The sequence below is a fragment of the Hyaena hyaena genome, unplaced genomic scaffold (genome assembly GCF_003009895.1).
Source record: "Hyaena hyaena isolate Hyena2069 unplaced genomic scaffold, ASM300989v1 scaffold_731, whole genome shotgun sequence".
Lineage (NCBI taxonomy): Eukaryota > Metazoa > Chordata > Mammalia > Carnivora > Hyaenidae > Hyaena > Hyaena hyaena.
Genome location: NW_024081360.1, coordinates 258,547 through 273,690, shown reverse-complemented (window position 1 = coordinate 273,690; position 15,144 = coordinate 258,547). Strand labels below are relative to the sequence as shown.

At 37.9% G+C, this 15,144-nt stretch overlaps 1 protein-coding gene across 1 annotated transcript in view; it reads right to left on the bottom strand.

The window, feature by feature from the left end:
* Positions 1–15,144, bottom strand: part of AFF3 (AF4/FMR2 family member 3) — a gene marked incomplete at its 5' end in the record, with an annotated part of 440,051 nt that overhangs the window by 178,437 nt on the left and 246,470 nt on the right. Inside the window, one exon of the mRNA XM_039218000.1 lies at positions 3,803–3,839. Coding sequence (XP_039073931.1) covers positions 3,803–3,839 — 37 coding nt within the window. The remainder of the gene's footprint in view (positions 1–3,802; positions 3,840–15,144) is intronic.

Here is a 15,144-nt window from a genome sequence, read left to right as displayed (position 1 = left end):
CCCCTGTAATGGTACACTGATATCTTTTCCTAACACTCCTTTGCCTTGTATGAAAGGGATGATTTAGAGTTCTTTGTAAGTGGATAGGGTTTGGTGACTGGAAGGCTTCATTTAGAGTTCAGAAGAGAGGCCTCAGGCAAGCTGGGAGCCCTGACACTACACTCCAACAAAAGGAGGAAGTACTTCACCCTGAGTATTAGTATTTTTTGTTTCCATCTTCAGCAAACTTGACTCTTATTTGCCACCCATATATGTCTATTTTTAAGGTCTGGTGTCATCTCAGAACCTGTTCTGCTTTTCTCTTAGTTATTAGTCCCCAAGTAGGACTTCTGATCAGCTTTTCATTTTCTTAGTAAATATAACTATTTTTTTTTTTTTTTTTTTTTTGTCTTTTGGGTTTTGGGGGAAGAAAAACCAGATTGGATGCTCTGTATAAGAAACAGTTGGGATGGGGGTTGAGGTAATTGGCAGAAGAATGACCCAGGTGTTCCTGTCTTGCTCCCAATCTATGTCTATCTATTCTTTCTTGGGAATGAGAGGCAGTATGGAATCTTGAGCTCCCTAGGGCTCCTAGGATAGTTCCCACCACTACTAGAACTTGTTGCTGTTTGTTTCACCATTTTCCTTGCTTTCTTTTTCTGGGTCATGATCTTCTCTGCCAGGATTATCAAACAGCAATGGTCCTTTCTGCTTCTGTTTTATGGAAACTCAATAGAACTTCTGGTTTGTTGATTGCATCCCTTCTTGTTCTCAGTGCTATGATGAATTTACTTCCATTACTTTTGGTTAGTTAAATGGAGATTCTAAAGAAAGGGGACGAGGTGCTTATGTGTAGTCTTCCTCTTGAACAGGACACTCTCATAACTTTTAAAAAACATAGACATACATCATCTATTTTAATATTTCAGTTTCTCAATGCTTAAAAAGCTTTGATTTTATAATATTAAATTAATCAGTAATTCAACAAAATGACTAAAGTATCCATATTTTAAAAGATTTGGATTAAAAATATTTCTCTTTAATTCATACACTCTTTCCCCTTAGTATTGACATACATACTTTTTCTAGTTTCAGAAAGAAACAAGCACTGACCTGGGGTTCCTGGGTGGCTCAGTCGGTTCCATGTCTAACTTTGGCTCAGGTCATGATCTCACTGTTTGTGGGTTCAAGCTCCATGTCGAGCCCCATGTCGGGCTCTGTGCTGACAGCTCTGAGCCTGAAGCCTTCTTCAGATACTATTCTCTCTCTCTTACCCACCCATAAACATTAAAAAAAAAAAAAAAAAGGAAAAAAGCACTGACCTAAAGTGGTGATGGTTAGTCTGTCAATTCACATATACATATTTGTGTTTGGTGTCACTCAAGTTCAGTTTTTTTTCTATTTTCTACATATTTACTGGAGTCAGAATTCCAGAAATATTCCAAACAATAATGATTCCAAACCAAAAACAAAACACAGCACAGGAACTACCGGTGGCATCGGCTCTCCTAAAGTTTCAAATATGCTATAATTGATAGAAAAAGCTCAGATTTTTAAACAGTAATATTACTTTTCTACAGATTTACGTGGCTTTTGGCAGACAGTTTAAAAAGAAAATCTCCCTACCCCTAGAAAAGAGGAAGCCAATCACAAATTTCCCTAGACAATGAAATGCCATGGGGCGCCTGGGTGGCTTAGTCGGTTAAGCGTCCGACTTTCGCTTGGATCATGATCTCGCGGTTCGTGGGTTCGAGCCCCGCGTCGGGCTCTGTGCTGGCTGCCAGCTCAGAGCCTGGAGCCTGTTTCAGTCTGTGACTCCCTCTCTCTCTGACCCTCCCCTGCTCACGCTCTCTCTCTCTCCTAGAAATAAATAAAACATTTAAAAAAAAAAAAAAAAAGAAATGCCAGAGAGTGTACCACACAAGGCAGGTGCCACTTCACATTTCATAGAAGATGGGGTCTGCTTTACATAATCTAAATTGTAGTTTAAGCACATGGATTTATGACATGCCATAAAAATATGCCAGATGCATACAAAGTCACAGTATATAATTCTTGGACAAGAATTCAAACCAACAGTGAAATGACAGAAACAACCTTCTAGGGGTCAAGGTAGTGAAATACAGTCTGTTGTCTTAGGGGTAGAGACCCTGGAATACAGTCATTTAGCCATGTGACCCTGGGTTAGTTACTGCCCTCAAAAATCTCATTTTCATCATGTATAAAATGGGGCTGGTAATGGCTACCTTATATGGCTATGGTTAGGATTAAGTGAAATAACACATCAAGGCATTGGAACATAGAAGAAACTCAACAGCTATTTCCTTTGTTCTTTATGTCAAAAACTCTAAGCTCAGAGAAAGTATATTCATTTATCGATTATGTTCTCTCTTTACTCTGAACTGCTTAAGTTCAAATGGAGAGAAACAGTGAGGAAAGTAATGGCAACTCTTCAGTATGCTCTAGTTTTCTAGCATGTTCTTTAGTATGCTCATAAGGCATAAGATGCTGATACTGCACATCTCATGAAGGACTTAATCAGGCATTTCTTCTAATTCCTTTTCTTACCAGTGAATTTATAGTTTTCTTTAGATTTCAAGTCCCTTGGCCTTTCACCACTTCACCAGTGCTTGTGCTTTCAGCAAATCCCCAAAGAGGGTGGGATAATTAAATGATATTGCTTTTGCATCATTATGCCATCATCATTCCCCCACTCTGTCCTTTTTCTGGCTGTGTGTTAAAAGTCTGAAGCTTCCTAACACATTTGTCTGGACGTCTTTTCTCCTCAAGCCTTCTGCCTCACAGATGCTCAGTGGGTGAGCCTCAGTTCCAAAGACACATTTACTAGCTCAGAGTGATTTTCATGTTCTAACATAGCTTTGTAATTGGGTGCTCTCAGCTGACTGGCTGGTTTTGAGACTAACAGTGATGCCCAGTCTTTGTGAATGTGCTTTCATGACATGGATGGAATAGCTAATGCATTTTTATTTAAATATTGTTTTTAATGTTTTAGTTATTTTTGAGAAAGAGGGGGGGCAGAATGAGAGAGAGAGAGAGAGAGGCAGAGAGAGAGGGAAACACAGAATCCAAAGCAGGCTCTAGGTCTGAGATGTCAGCACAGACCTCCATGTGGGGCTCCAACTCACAAACCATAAAGTCATGACCTGAGCCAAAGCTGGGCATTTAACCGACTGAGACAACCAGGTGTCCCAGCTTATGCATTTTTAATGCTCAAGATGATATTAACACAAATTACTTCATGCCAAGAAGAGAATTAAAACACTACTTCATGAAATGATAGGATTTTCTCTTTGATGATAAAACCAACGTGTTTTATTGCACACTGGTTTCAATAAGAAAATTCCTTCTTGGCCTTACAGCCTATCTCTGGGGAGGGCATGACATTTTCATGGATTCTAAGGCCGTTTATCTTGAGGTCTTCTAATTTGTTCTCTTGGCCCATTCATTTTTTTTTCAATTTAGATGACTCATTAGTTGTCTTTAAAGGTTTTTATCCCTCCACATGTACTAGAGACCAACTATAATACAGCATAATGTTCCTTCCTCCTAGGATTGCTTTGAAATTCACCATTTTAAGTTTGGCACCTCCTTCCCTTGAATAAAGATGGAGGAGCACTCAAGATCACCCTGAATCTTATCCATTTGGGTGGTACTTGAACAAATGGTCCTCTTTTCCCCTACTTGAGTTTGTTTTTTAGTGAAATTCTTCTCAACCTACCATCTGTTGCATGCATCTTCCCTTCCTCCCTCCCGCTGCATCTCCCACCCCTCACATATGAAGCTGTAGAGAGGTCTTTCTTACTTGGATTATTGTGTCCGGAGGAAACAAGTTGAGTATCCTAAAAGAACAAGAAATATCAATTAATTTTCTTATTTTGACTTTCAAAATATAAGTTGAATATGAGGACTACTACTGGTCATCCAGACCCTAATCTCTAATCATGATCTCTATCTACCAGCTACTGTAATGAGAAACTTTTATATCAATGTGTTGGCTAAGCAGTTCTGGTAAAACAGTTCACAACCATTTCCCTTTTGTGTTGTAGACATTTTGTTTACTGAGGTAAAAATCCACAGAATATAAAATTAACCACCTTAAAGTGAACAGTTCAGTGGCATGTAGGGTACACAATATGTTGTACAACCATTATCTCTATTTGGTTGCAAAATATTTCCATCATTACTAAATAAAACTCCTTGCCCATTAGGCAGTGTCTCCTCATTCCCCCCTCCTCTCACTCCCTGACAATCACTGATCTGCATCCTGTCTCTATGAATTTATCTATTTTGTATATTTTAGGGAATGGAATCACAAAATATGTGACCGTTGGTGTCTAGCTTCTTTCACTTAGCATAATGTTTTGGAGGTTCATCCAGTACTTCATTCCTATTATGGCCAAATAATATTCAATTCTATATATACACAATAGTTCGTTTAGCCATTCATCCGTTAATGGATATTTGGGCTGTTTTCACCTTTCGGCTATTGTGAATAGTGCCGCTATGAGCACATTTGTGTATGTAATTGTTTCAGTCCCTGTTTTCAATCCTTTTGGGTACAGACTACAAATGGAATTTGTAGGGCCATAGGGGGGTAATTCTATATGAAACTTTCTGAGCAGCTACCAACCTGATGAGGATAGTGGCTGAATCATTTTGTATTTATACCAGCCATGTATGAGGGTTCTGATTTTTCCATATCCTCATCAATACTTGTCATTTTCTTTTAACTTTTAGAAATTTTACCATAGCTGTCTTTAGTGTGTGTGCTTTCTCACTACGGTTTTGATTTATATTTTCCTAAGGACCAATAATGATGAGTACATTTTCATGTTTTTATTGGGCATCTTATATCTTCTTTGGAGAAATACCTATTTAAGTACTTTGCCCATTAAAAACTGGGTTGTTTGCTTTTTTGTTGTTGAGTTGAAAGAGTTCTTTATATATTCTGGATACTAGACCCTTATCAGACATATGATTTATAAATATTTCTTCCCATTCTGTCAGCTGTCTTTACTTTACCGGTAATGTCCTTTAATGCACAGAAGTTTTTAATTTTAATGAAGTCCAGTTTATTTCATTTTTGTTGTTATTGTTCATGCTTTTGGTGTCATATTTGAGAATCTGCTGTCAAATCCAAAGTCGTAAATTTGTCTCTATGTTTTCTTCCATGAGGTTTATGGTTTTAGTTCACATTACTAAATTTGATTTCTTTGTTAAGATTTATTATATTGCTGACTTTTAATCTAAACTACCTCCCTTTGAATCTTTACTCTCATCATCTTTCTGCAGATGAGGCTGACAACCATTCCTCCAGGGACACTGCACTGAACAATTATTGTCAGTCTCATATTGGTGAATGGAAAGATTACTACAGATTTCCACTTACCTGAAATGGTGGAAAGCCAGGACTCTATAGTAGTTTGAGTTTAGTTACTGTTTAGGTAAATAGTGATTAAACCTGATTTTATTTGCATTAAAGTAAAATTCTAAATTTAGTTTTGGGAATTCACATCCTTTTTCTTTGAAAAATTCTCATTTAGCATGAAATACAAGGGACAGTTATGAAAGAATGAATTAATAGAGATGGTAGGAATATAAAAGAAAAAGCAGCAGCACATAAAATCCAGTGAAATGGAATCTACTTCTATGATATAGTTTAAAATATTTTACTAGAACTTTGCTCTAAGAATATATTTGTCATGGGACAGGAGATGTCCTTTAATGTGACGTGTTGCATATTCAAACCCATGTGATGTTTTAAAAAGGAATCCCACTGGAACAGTACAAAACCAGTCAGATTGCTAGATGGGGGCTGGGTGGGAAAGTCAGGAAGGGAAGGGATTCCCACTCTGGTAAACTGACTGAATTACACACAAATGCTTTTAATATCAATGCTGGTAATAATGAGCTATTCATTTGAAGAAAAAGAAGAATTTCAACTCTCAACCTGAGATTCAGGTTTTGGAAACAGTGTATTTAGATGAAATACTGTTCCTGAAATGATGGGCTAAAGTATAATCCTCATAAGTAAATGATTTGGCCTTACTTTGGATAGTTGTTACTAAGAAGACGCCCACGGTTAAATCCTTCAAATGGACTTGTGTGTTTTCCATCATTTCTGATTAATTTAGAGTTTATATCTGAACATAAATTAATGTTAGTTTTGATACGTGGAAAGTACTTTGAGTCCCATGTAGTCGACTCCTTTGAGCTGTGGGTAGATTCTGACATTTTGAAGGTGTCTTCTACTAGAGAGGTAAATAGTCACTCACCATCAAATAGACAAGAATGACAACTGAGATAGTTTTCAGCATTAAGTTCATTCTTAAAAGAAAAAGTAGGAATTTCTGTAAGACCATTTCCTGGCACTCTTGGGCAATAGTTCATTTTATTTCTTGGTGCATGTTAGATACCCTAAAGCTCAGATGATGACTACAGACCATAGACTCTGAGCAGAGAACCAAAAATAAGTTCATGGATAACCTGAATTATAATTACATACTGCAAGAACATATATTTAAGAGATCTTGAACTTGGAATTTTACCTAAAACATTTGAGTAATTAATGATGATTATTGTGTGGGTAGTGAAGAGAGGTAGAAAATGGTTAAAGTAATTGGTGAAAAAAAAATCACCATAAAAGTCTGTTCTTCTGGAAAGAAGGAAACTTCTGGAGAGGCAAAATAAAATAAAGGTTTTGTCCTAATATGTTATGTCATGGTCATAACTGATGTCTTCTGGGTGGCGCACTGAACCAACCAATATTAGCTTGAAAATACTGACTCTAATCCCGGTGTTTCTAGACCACGCTGCTCTGTGGGTATGAATGATGTCCCCTTGTCATCCTCACTGACACTGGGCTAGCACGTGGCCAGTTGGCTGGTGGAGGGTATGAGTTACCTTATGAGGCTTCTCCCAAGATTAGGTCCACAAGACACTGTCCTCATTTTGATTAGGTCTCTGCTGGCCAACAACAGGGCCTGCGGCTACCACTTCTTAAAGGAATCCTGCCCTGCCCACATAGCTGCAAAACCCTGAGGCTGCCACAAAGTGTACAGATCCTTCATCCTTCACTGAGCCAGAGCCAGGCTGGGTTCAGAGTGGAGAGAAACAAAGCCTCTCCTTCCTGAAGGCCCAGGCACTTAAGTCCTTCCCATATTATACTTCCTGCCACCCTAGCCAGACACCCAGACACCCAGACACCTACAGCTTCTGTCTCAAAGGCCTTCTCTCTCTCTCCTCTCTCTCAAAGGCCCTGACTAAGTTTTCCATAAGTAGCTTAGGGAGTTGCTAATCCCGTCTGTGCATTTTTATTTCAGACTCCTCTGGGAGCACTCTGTGAGGGCTACAATGTTCTGTCAGGCACCTTAAGAGTTACAGAGTGAGTGCACCAAATCCCTGACGACAGGGCTTGGGTGTCTGGCAGGTTAGTAGTAGAGATGATGTGTATATAAAATATTATAACCTAGGGCTGAAAGGGATGTCACGATTGCTCTGCCAGAGTACGTCAAGCCTTTGCAGCTTTTCCTTGTCCTTGGGGTGCACACCCTGCCATTTTCTGTTTTCTGCTTGGCAAACTTCATTCTTTCTTCAAGGCTCAGAACAAAAAAGCTCAAGAGTTACCTGCTCTTTGAAATCTTCCTGAATCTCAGAAGGACTTATCTGTTTTAGGTTTTCACTGTACTGTGTCATACTGCCACTACAAAAATTATCTTTTCAATTATGACTCTTTAAAAAAAAAGACAAGCCCAGCTTTATTAAGGTACAAATTACATGGCATAAGTTGCACATATTTGAAGTGCACAATTTGATAGTAAATATCATAAAAAGAATGCTACTATTATTACTGTCTTGACCCAAGGGTAGCTTTATCTTATTAAGGAGCATTTACTACTTAAAGACACAAACAAAAGTAATATCTTTTCGTTAAAGAAAATTCAGAAAAGGAGTAAAGAAGGAAAAAAAAAGGTTGCCTGCAATCCTATAACAAGACATTGCTGAAGTTAATCAACTCCTTCTGGTTTGCCAGTGTCATTCATCAAGTGTGTGTCATTCTGACATGTGTGCAAAGAGGAGAGCCTCTTCTGTTACTTAAAGAATATCTACAGATGGGATTTAATCTTCTCTGTCCTCTAAGTCCTGAATTCCCAACACCTAAAGTATTGTTTGGTGTATGGGAATCCTAAACCTTCTTTACATGTGGTGTTTAGCTGGAAAGTAAAGTTTGTACAAATCATTTTTCTGGAGACAGAAATAACCAAGCACACACCCTTCAGTGGAGCACTGTAATAAAGACTATATTTCGTGGCACCCAGTTGGCTTAGTTGGTTAAGTGTCCAACTTCGGCTCAGGTCATGATCTCACAGCTAGTGAGTTCGAGCCCAGCATCAGCTGTGCTGACAGCTCAGAGCCTGGAGCCTATTTCAAATTCTGTATATCCCTATCTCTCTGCCCCTTCCCCACTTGTACTCTGTCTCTCTCTCTCTCTCAAAAATAAATAAACATTAATTTTTTTTTAAAATAAAGACTATATTTTATCAGATGTAACATGCCATCAAAAGTGTAGGAGGCTACATTACCTCATGTATTACTATGAAAGAAAATTTACTGCCAAGTAATTGTAAGACATCATCAACTATAAAACAAATCCTGATTTTAGGGTACTTAAAATCTAAAAAAAAAATCTACCTTAGATCTATAAAACACAGAAGTTCTTAAGCCATGTATCTTAAGGAGGATCCTTATACTGTGAGGGTACTATTTAAAAATGGCTTTTTGGAACCATTTGAGGACTGCTCCAATCATATCTCTCCTTGCTTGTCTATCAGCCAATCGTTAGAATTATAAAAGGCAAGAAATGGAAATATATCTTATTCTCAGACCTGCAGCAGAAAGCTAGTCACTACAGGAAAAAGATTCACCTGATTTGGGGTCTCCCGTCACTCCTACCCATCACTTTCTTCTCATTCTTTTCACTAAAGCTCAGAAGAGTTGAAATAATGTAATTTGTAATTAATTTAAATTTTTGCTTCAAGGTAACACTAAACATGGAGCTTTAGTCCAAACATTTTGTGGTAAACCTTAAAGCACTCTAGGAACCACATGAGAGAGATAGAAAATGAACTCTGCAACTTTAAAGCCCTTTCCTTCATACTTGCTGGCTTCATTCTCCTTCCAGGGTACAAAAAGGTAATAGGATTATCATTTCTAAAATGATTCTAGAATACTTTTGTATAATGCTTTAAACACTGATCAGGTAAGAATAGTTCCAGACCATGTTTGAACCCACCCAAGTCAGCATCCATTGCCACAAATGTTTGTGAACTGTCATTAAAATTTGCACACATGCCTTTTGAGAATGGAAAAGGTTCTACAACTCTGAGTCCTTTACTTGCATTTCAAAATTTATGAGACTGCTACAGAAATGAAGTGAAAAGGGCAAATCAAATTCTTTTTTTTCTTGGTTTAAATACCTGGTAATGGCAAACAATCTTCTTTTTTAACCAATTCAATTACTTTTGAGATTTAAAGAATGAAGCGGACATGTCTGGTAGTTTTGGTCTAGAGAACTATAACTCCAAATTAAGTCTTCAGAGAACAGAAAAAAGATCCAAGTTCATTATCAATGGACTTTACTTACATTATGTCCTTCAACACCCAGACAAATTGGGGAAATTCTTGGAAGTATTTAGCTAATTAATTTAGTGGTACTGGTAACTCAATGCCTCAATTTGTGAGGTCAAATTGCCCCTTCAGTCTTAATGAGGTCTTAATTTCAGTATTTATTAGTCATTTTGGAGATTGTACGCCTCAAATTCCATAGATAATTCTTGCTCCTGCACACTAGCAATAGTGATAATCTCAAACAGTAATAATCTAATTAATGAACTGCAAGCCCCACTTGTCAAAATACTAATTAGTTGAGATACAGGTTAAGAGAGATACACTGTGTGTGAATATTAGCAACAGTTTTTGTAGTAGGCACAGCAGGGCTCCCTCAAAGATGTCTGTATCCTAGTTCCTGGACCTGTGAATACGTTGCTGCTTATGACAAGAGGGATTCACAGATATGATTAAATTAACAATTTTGAGATAGGAGATTATCCTGGGTTATCTAAATAGGCCCAATATAATTACAAGGGACCTTATAATAGAGAGAAGGAGGAAAGAGAGTCAGAGAAAGAGACAGGACAAGGAAGTCAGAGGTCAGAATGAAGAGGGCCATGAGCTAAGTAACAAGGGCAGCTGGTTGAAACTGAGAACGACAAGAAAACAAAGTCTTGCTTAGAGCATTCAGAAGAAAAGAAGTCTGCCAACTCCTTGATTTTAGCTCAGACTTCTGACTTCCAGAGATTTCTGATAACAAATTTGTGTGGTCTTAAGTCACTTAAGTTTGTGGTAGTTTGTTACAGCAGAAATAGGACACGAATCCAGTCTTATTTCATCTGTACCAGATAAGTTAATAGTACTTATCATAAGCTTTTTGAAAGACAAGTATTATTAAAATCATGCAATGTTCTTACACTTTGCAAAATGACTTATTCTTTCTTTGGCGAGGCAAAAAGATCTAGGGTGAGATACTCCACCAAAATCCTATGAAAGTTCTAAATGACACACAATTAGTTTTTTTGAGAGAGAGAAAGAGAGAGAAGGAGTAGGGAGAAAGAGTGAGCACCCACACAGGGGGTGAAGGGAGCAGAGAGAAAATCTTAAGCAGCCACCTAGACACCCCTAAATAATGCACATTTTAAAATTTTAATTTGAAATTCTGTGCCCTAGCTTATATTTAATAAGTATCTTTTTGGGTGGAAGATAAGATGTTTATAACCTAATTTCTGCCTTGAAAAGTATTTTTTTGTACTAATGAAATAAGGTCTCAATTTTACCGCAGGAGGTAAGTCACTACTTAAACTTACCCATATATATTCAACAAAACAAATTTCTACAATTCTTTTGGAAAAGTCACAACCAAATGTGCCTTGGTATGTGTGCTCAATTACATCAGAAATTGTACTTACACAATGGATATGTTTATATAATAAAAATGCTTGTTTGATTGTACTTTGGATCAAGCTTTTATTTTGGCTGGATTATTTACAAAAATTATAAGGATTTTGCATTGTATTTTGTGCGGGAGGATGCCACTGGGAAGTTCTGCATGCAAGAGGGACATGTGGGTTCTGGTTAAAGATGGTGACATAGGAAGATCTTGAACTCACCTTCTCCTACAGACACGCTGAGTCCATAGATACGTATGAAACAATGTTCTCTTTAAAAAACCTGATCCTGGTCACAGGGGACTGTAATAATAGATGTCATGCAGAAAGGAGCTCATATCCCTGTCTGATGCCCTGATTTCTGTGACTGCTGCCAGGGCACACCTCTATACTGCCTGGCTGGGGTGGCCAGTCAGGCTTAAATTCATGGGTTCCACAGGAGTGTAACCAATGGAGAAGAGTTCAAAGGACACAGCAAGAAGCAACAGACCTAGAAACTCAGTCTTTCTGTGAGGGAAGTCTAATAGCTAATCATCATGGCTGTGGTCTCCAGGGCAAGCTACTAGTATAAACATGCATCTAGGAGCTGATTGCAATCCTTTCCAGCTATTTCAGAGGGTGGGTGCTATCTTTACACTCAACCTGACTGTGTTCCAGAATGCCATGTCTCCTGGAGGGGAGCCTCACATGTGTTTGGTTCCTGGTGTTTGAAGGAGACTCCCAGGGGCTGCCTCTTAATCACCTGGATCTGGTGGCCTGAGGAGCTTGTGTTACTGGGTCCCATAGGACTGTGCTGGAGAGGAATGGTTCTTAGTAGGCTACCATGTCCAGGGCACTGCACAGATAGTAGACTGAGGCATAGCCCCTTGCCCCAAGTCTTTCTGTGAAGGAAGCCACTTTGCTTGTCTGGCAGCTTCAGACTGAGAGGCAGGCTTTGGGAATGGCATATACTTTAGCAGCTTATGGAACTGCTCTCTAGGGACATATGCTGTGGACACCATCTTTGCCTTCTCCTTCTGCCTTGCTCTAGCTTGCCTGTATCTCCCATAATACAATTCCCTGGAGCCCAAATTTTTGCACTTGATGCCCAGGGAACAATTCCAGATTGCCTGGCTCTGGTGGTCAGCAATGCTTATGCCTGTGGTCCCTCAGGACTGTATAAGTTTGCATACTTTTAAAAGTTGCTGCCTGAAGGTCTGGTTTGTAGTCAGCTTGAATTGAGGCACTGAGATCCTTTCCTTTGAGACACTGATGTGTTTTGGCACATCCTCAACTACTAGATGCTGTTAAAAGTAAAACAGAAGGTTGAGAGATGACCAAGATCTGGGCATGGCTGAATAAAAAGGTTCATTTCCTGCATGGGGCCGCTCCTTCAAGACTAGGTGAGGTGGTTGTTAGATCTACTATATAGAAACCAGCACAGAGAATCAAGCAAAATGAAGAGACAGAGAAATATGTTCCAAATGAAAGCAAAACTTCAGAAACAAGAACCTTAATGAAACAGAGATAATTTACCTGATAAAAAGTTCAGATTAATGGTCATAAAAATGCTTACTGAATTGGTGAGAAGAATGGATGAACATAGTGAGAACTTCAACAAAGAGATGTAAATATATATAAGAAGGTACCAAACAAAAGTCACAGAGGTGAAGAATGCAGTGATGAGCTGAAAACTACACATAAGAAAGGATCAGTCTACTTAAAGACAAGGCAATGGAACTCACCAAACAGAGTAGAAAAAGAAAAAAAAAGAATGAAATAAGATAGCTTAAGGGATATATAGGATGATAGACTAACATTCACATTACACGGCTCACAGAAGGAAGAGAAAAAGAGAAATGGACAAAAATCTTATTTGAAGAAATAATGGCTGAAAATTTCCCTCCTTGGAGAAAGAAACAGAAATTCAGATCCAGGAATCCCAAGAATTCCAAATAAGATGAATCCAAAGAGACCCACACCAAGGCACATTATGATTAAAATGTCAAAAGTTAAAGACAAAAAGAGAATATTAAAAGCAGCAGGAGGAGAAACTTGTTAAGCACAAGGGAAACCCCATAAAAGTTTCAGTACAAACTCTGCAGGTCAGAAAGGAGTGACAGGCTCTATGCAAAGTACTAGAAGAAAGAAATCTTCTAACCAAGAATACTCTACCCATCAAAATTATCATTAAGGATTGAAGGAGAGATCAAGAGTTTTTTTCTAGACAAGGAAAAAAAGGTGTTCATCACAGTAACCAGCCTGGCAAGAAATAATATTGAAGGAACTTCATAAAGCTGAAAAGAAGTGGCCTAATTAGTAACAAGAAAACATCTGAAAGAGTAAATCTTACTGGGAAAGTAAATATATAATTAAGGTAGTTTTATTTATTTTTGAGAGAGAGAGAGAGAGAGAACGAGCAAGCAGGGCAGGGGCAGAGAGAGGGGAACAGGGGATCCAAAGCGGGCTCTGCGCTGACAGCAGTGACCCAGGTGTGGGGCTTGAACTTGCAAACCGCGATGTCATGACCTGAGTCAAAGTTGGATGCTTAACTGACTGAGTCACCCAGGAGCTGCTGATTTTAGCTATTTAAGTAGATGTGAAGGAGTGTCTCCTTGTGGTTCTGATTTGTATCCCTAATGATTAACAATAGTGATAGTGTCTTTTCATATACTTATCAGGCATTTGTAGACCTTCTTGGGAGAAAAGGCTATTTAAATTCGTTGCCGTATCTTAAAAATGAGTTATCTTTTTATTGGTGGGTTGTAAGAGTTCTTTATTTATTGTGTCACTACATGTTTCAGTAAATAAAATTTTATTTGAACTAGCCACATTCATTCATTTAGGTATTGTCCACAAAGCCTAAACTGTTTACAATGTGATCCTTTACAGAAAAAGCTTGTGAACCTCTGATTTAAAAATGAGGTTTTGGGAAAGAATTAAAGAAATACAATGGAAAAACCCAGATGGACCGTCCTGAAACAAATTCAATTGTTGACATAGGTAGCATTTCAAACCAGCGGTGGAGATGGGAGAATATGGACTAATCAATTGATAGTGTAACAATAATTTCCTAGCCACTGAAAAGAATAAAGCTAGAATCCTATGTTATACCATCCACAAAAACTTTTTAAAAGCCCAAAAACAAAACTATAAAAAGTGAGAATTAAATACAGAACACGGTTAGAATGTTGGAGCAGGAAGTAATTTTTCTCTGACATAAAAATTAAACACTTTGCTAGTATAAAAGGTACATAAATAAGGTTGCAAGAAAATAGTTGCATCCATATATAACAGACAAATGAATAAGATATAAGGAGTTCCTACAAATCATTTCTTTTTAAAGTGGTAATGGATACAAATGGGCAATTTGTAAAGGAAAAATGGTCAATGCTCAAACTTTAAAGTCACTGGAGAAATGCAAATTAAAACAATAGGATATCAGTTTTTCACCCACACTACAGACACAATGATATAAAACCAGATAATGCTAAACACTGGCAAGATGCATAAAAAGTACTGTTGCCGAGAATAAACTGAGGGCTGATGGGGGTGGGGGGAGGGGAAGGGGAATGATGGGCATGGAGGAGGGCACTTGTGGGGATGAGCACTAGGTGTTATATGGAAACCAACTTGACAATAAACTATTTAAAAAAATATTTAAATATGGCTTCTCATGCTTCCAGCACCCAATTCTTGTTCTAGATATCTGTACTAGAGATATTCAATAAGAGGTATACAAAGACGCATTTACCAAAAAATGTTGGTTGTGCAAGTGCTTGTGATAACGACAAACCATAAACAATCTCAATGTCCATCAAAAGGAGCTTAACCAAATAAACTACAACAAATTCATATGACAAAAGATTGTGCTGCTATTAAATAACGAAGAACATCTCCATGTACTTACTCGGAGAGATCTCCAAATACACTTTGTTAAGAGAGATAAAAATCAGCTCTTAGAATGAAATTTACCATTGTGATAATTATAATGAAATATTATTTTAATAATTCACTTTAAAAGTTGTGATGTTGATATTTAGTAATGATACGCATTCAGGGGATCTGAAAAAAATAAGCTCTTAGAAATGTTTTTAGAACTATACCATTGAAGAGTCTTTTAAAACTGCATATACACATGTATGTATATAATGCACAGGGAAGA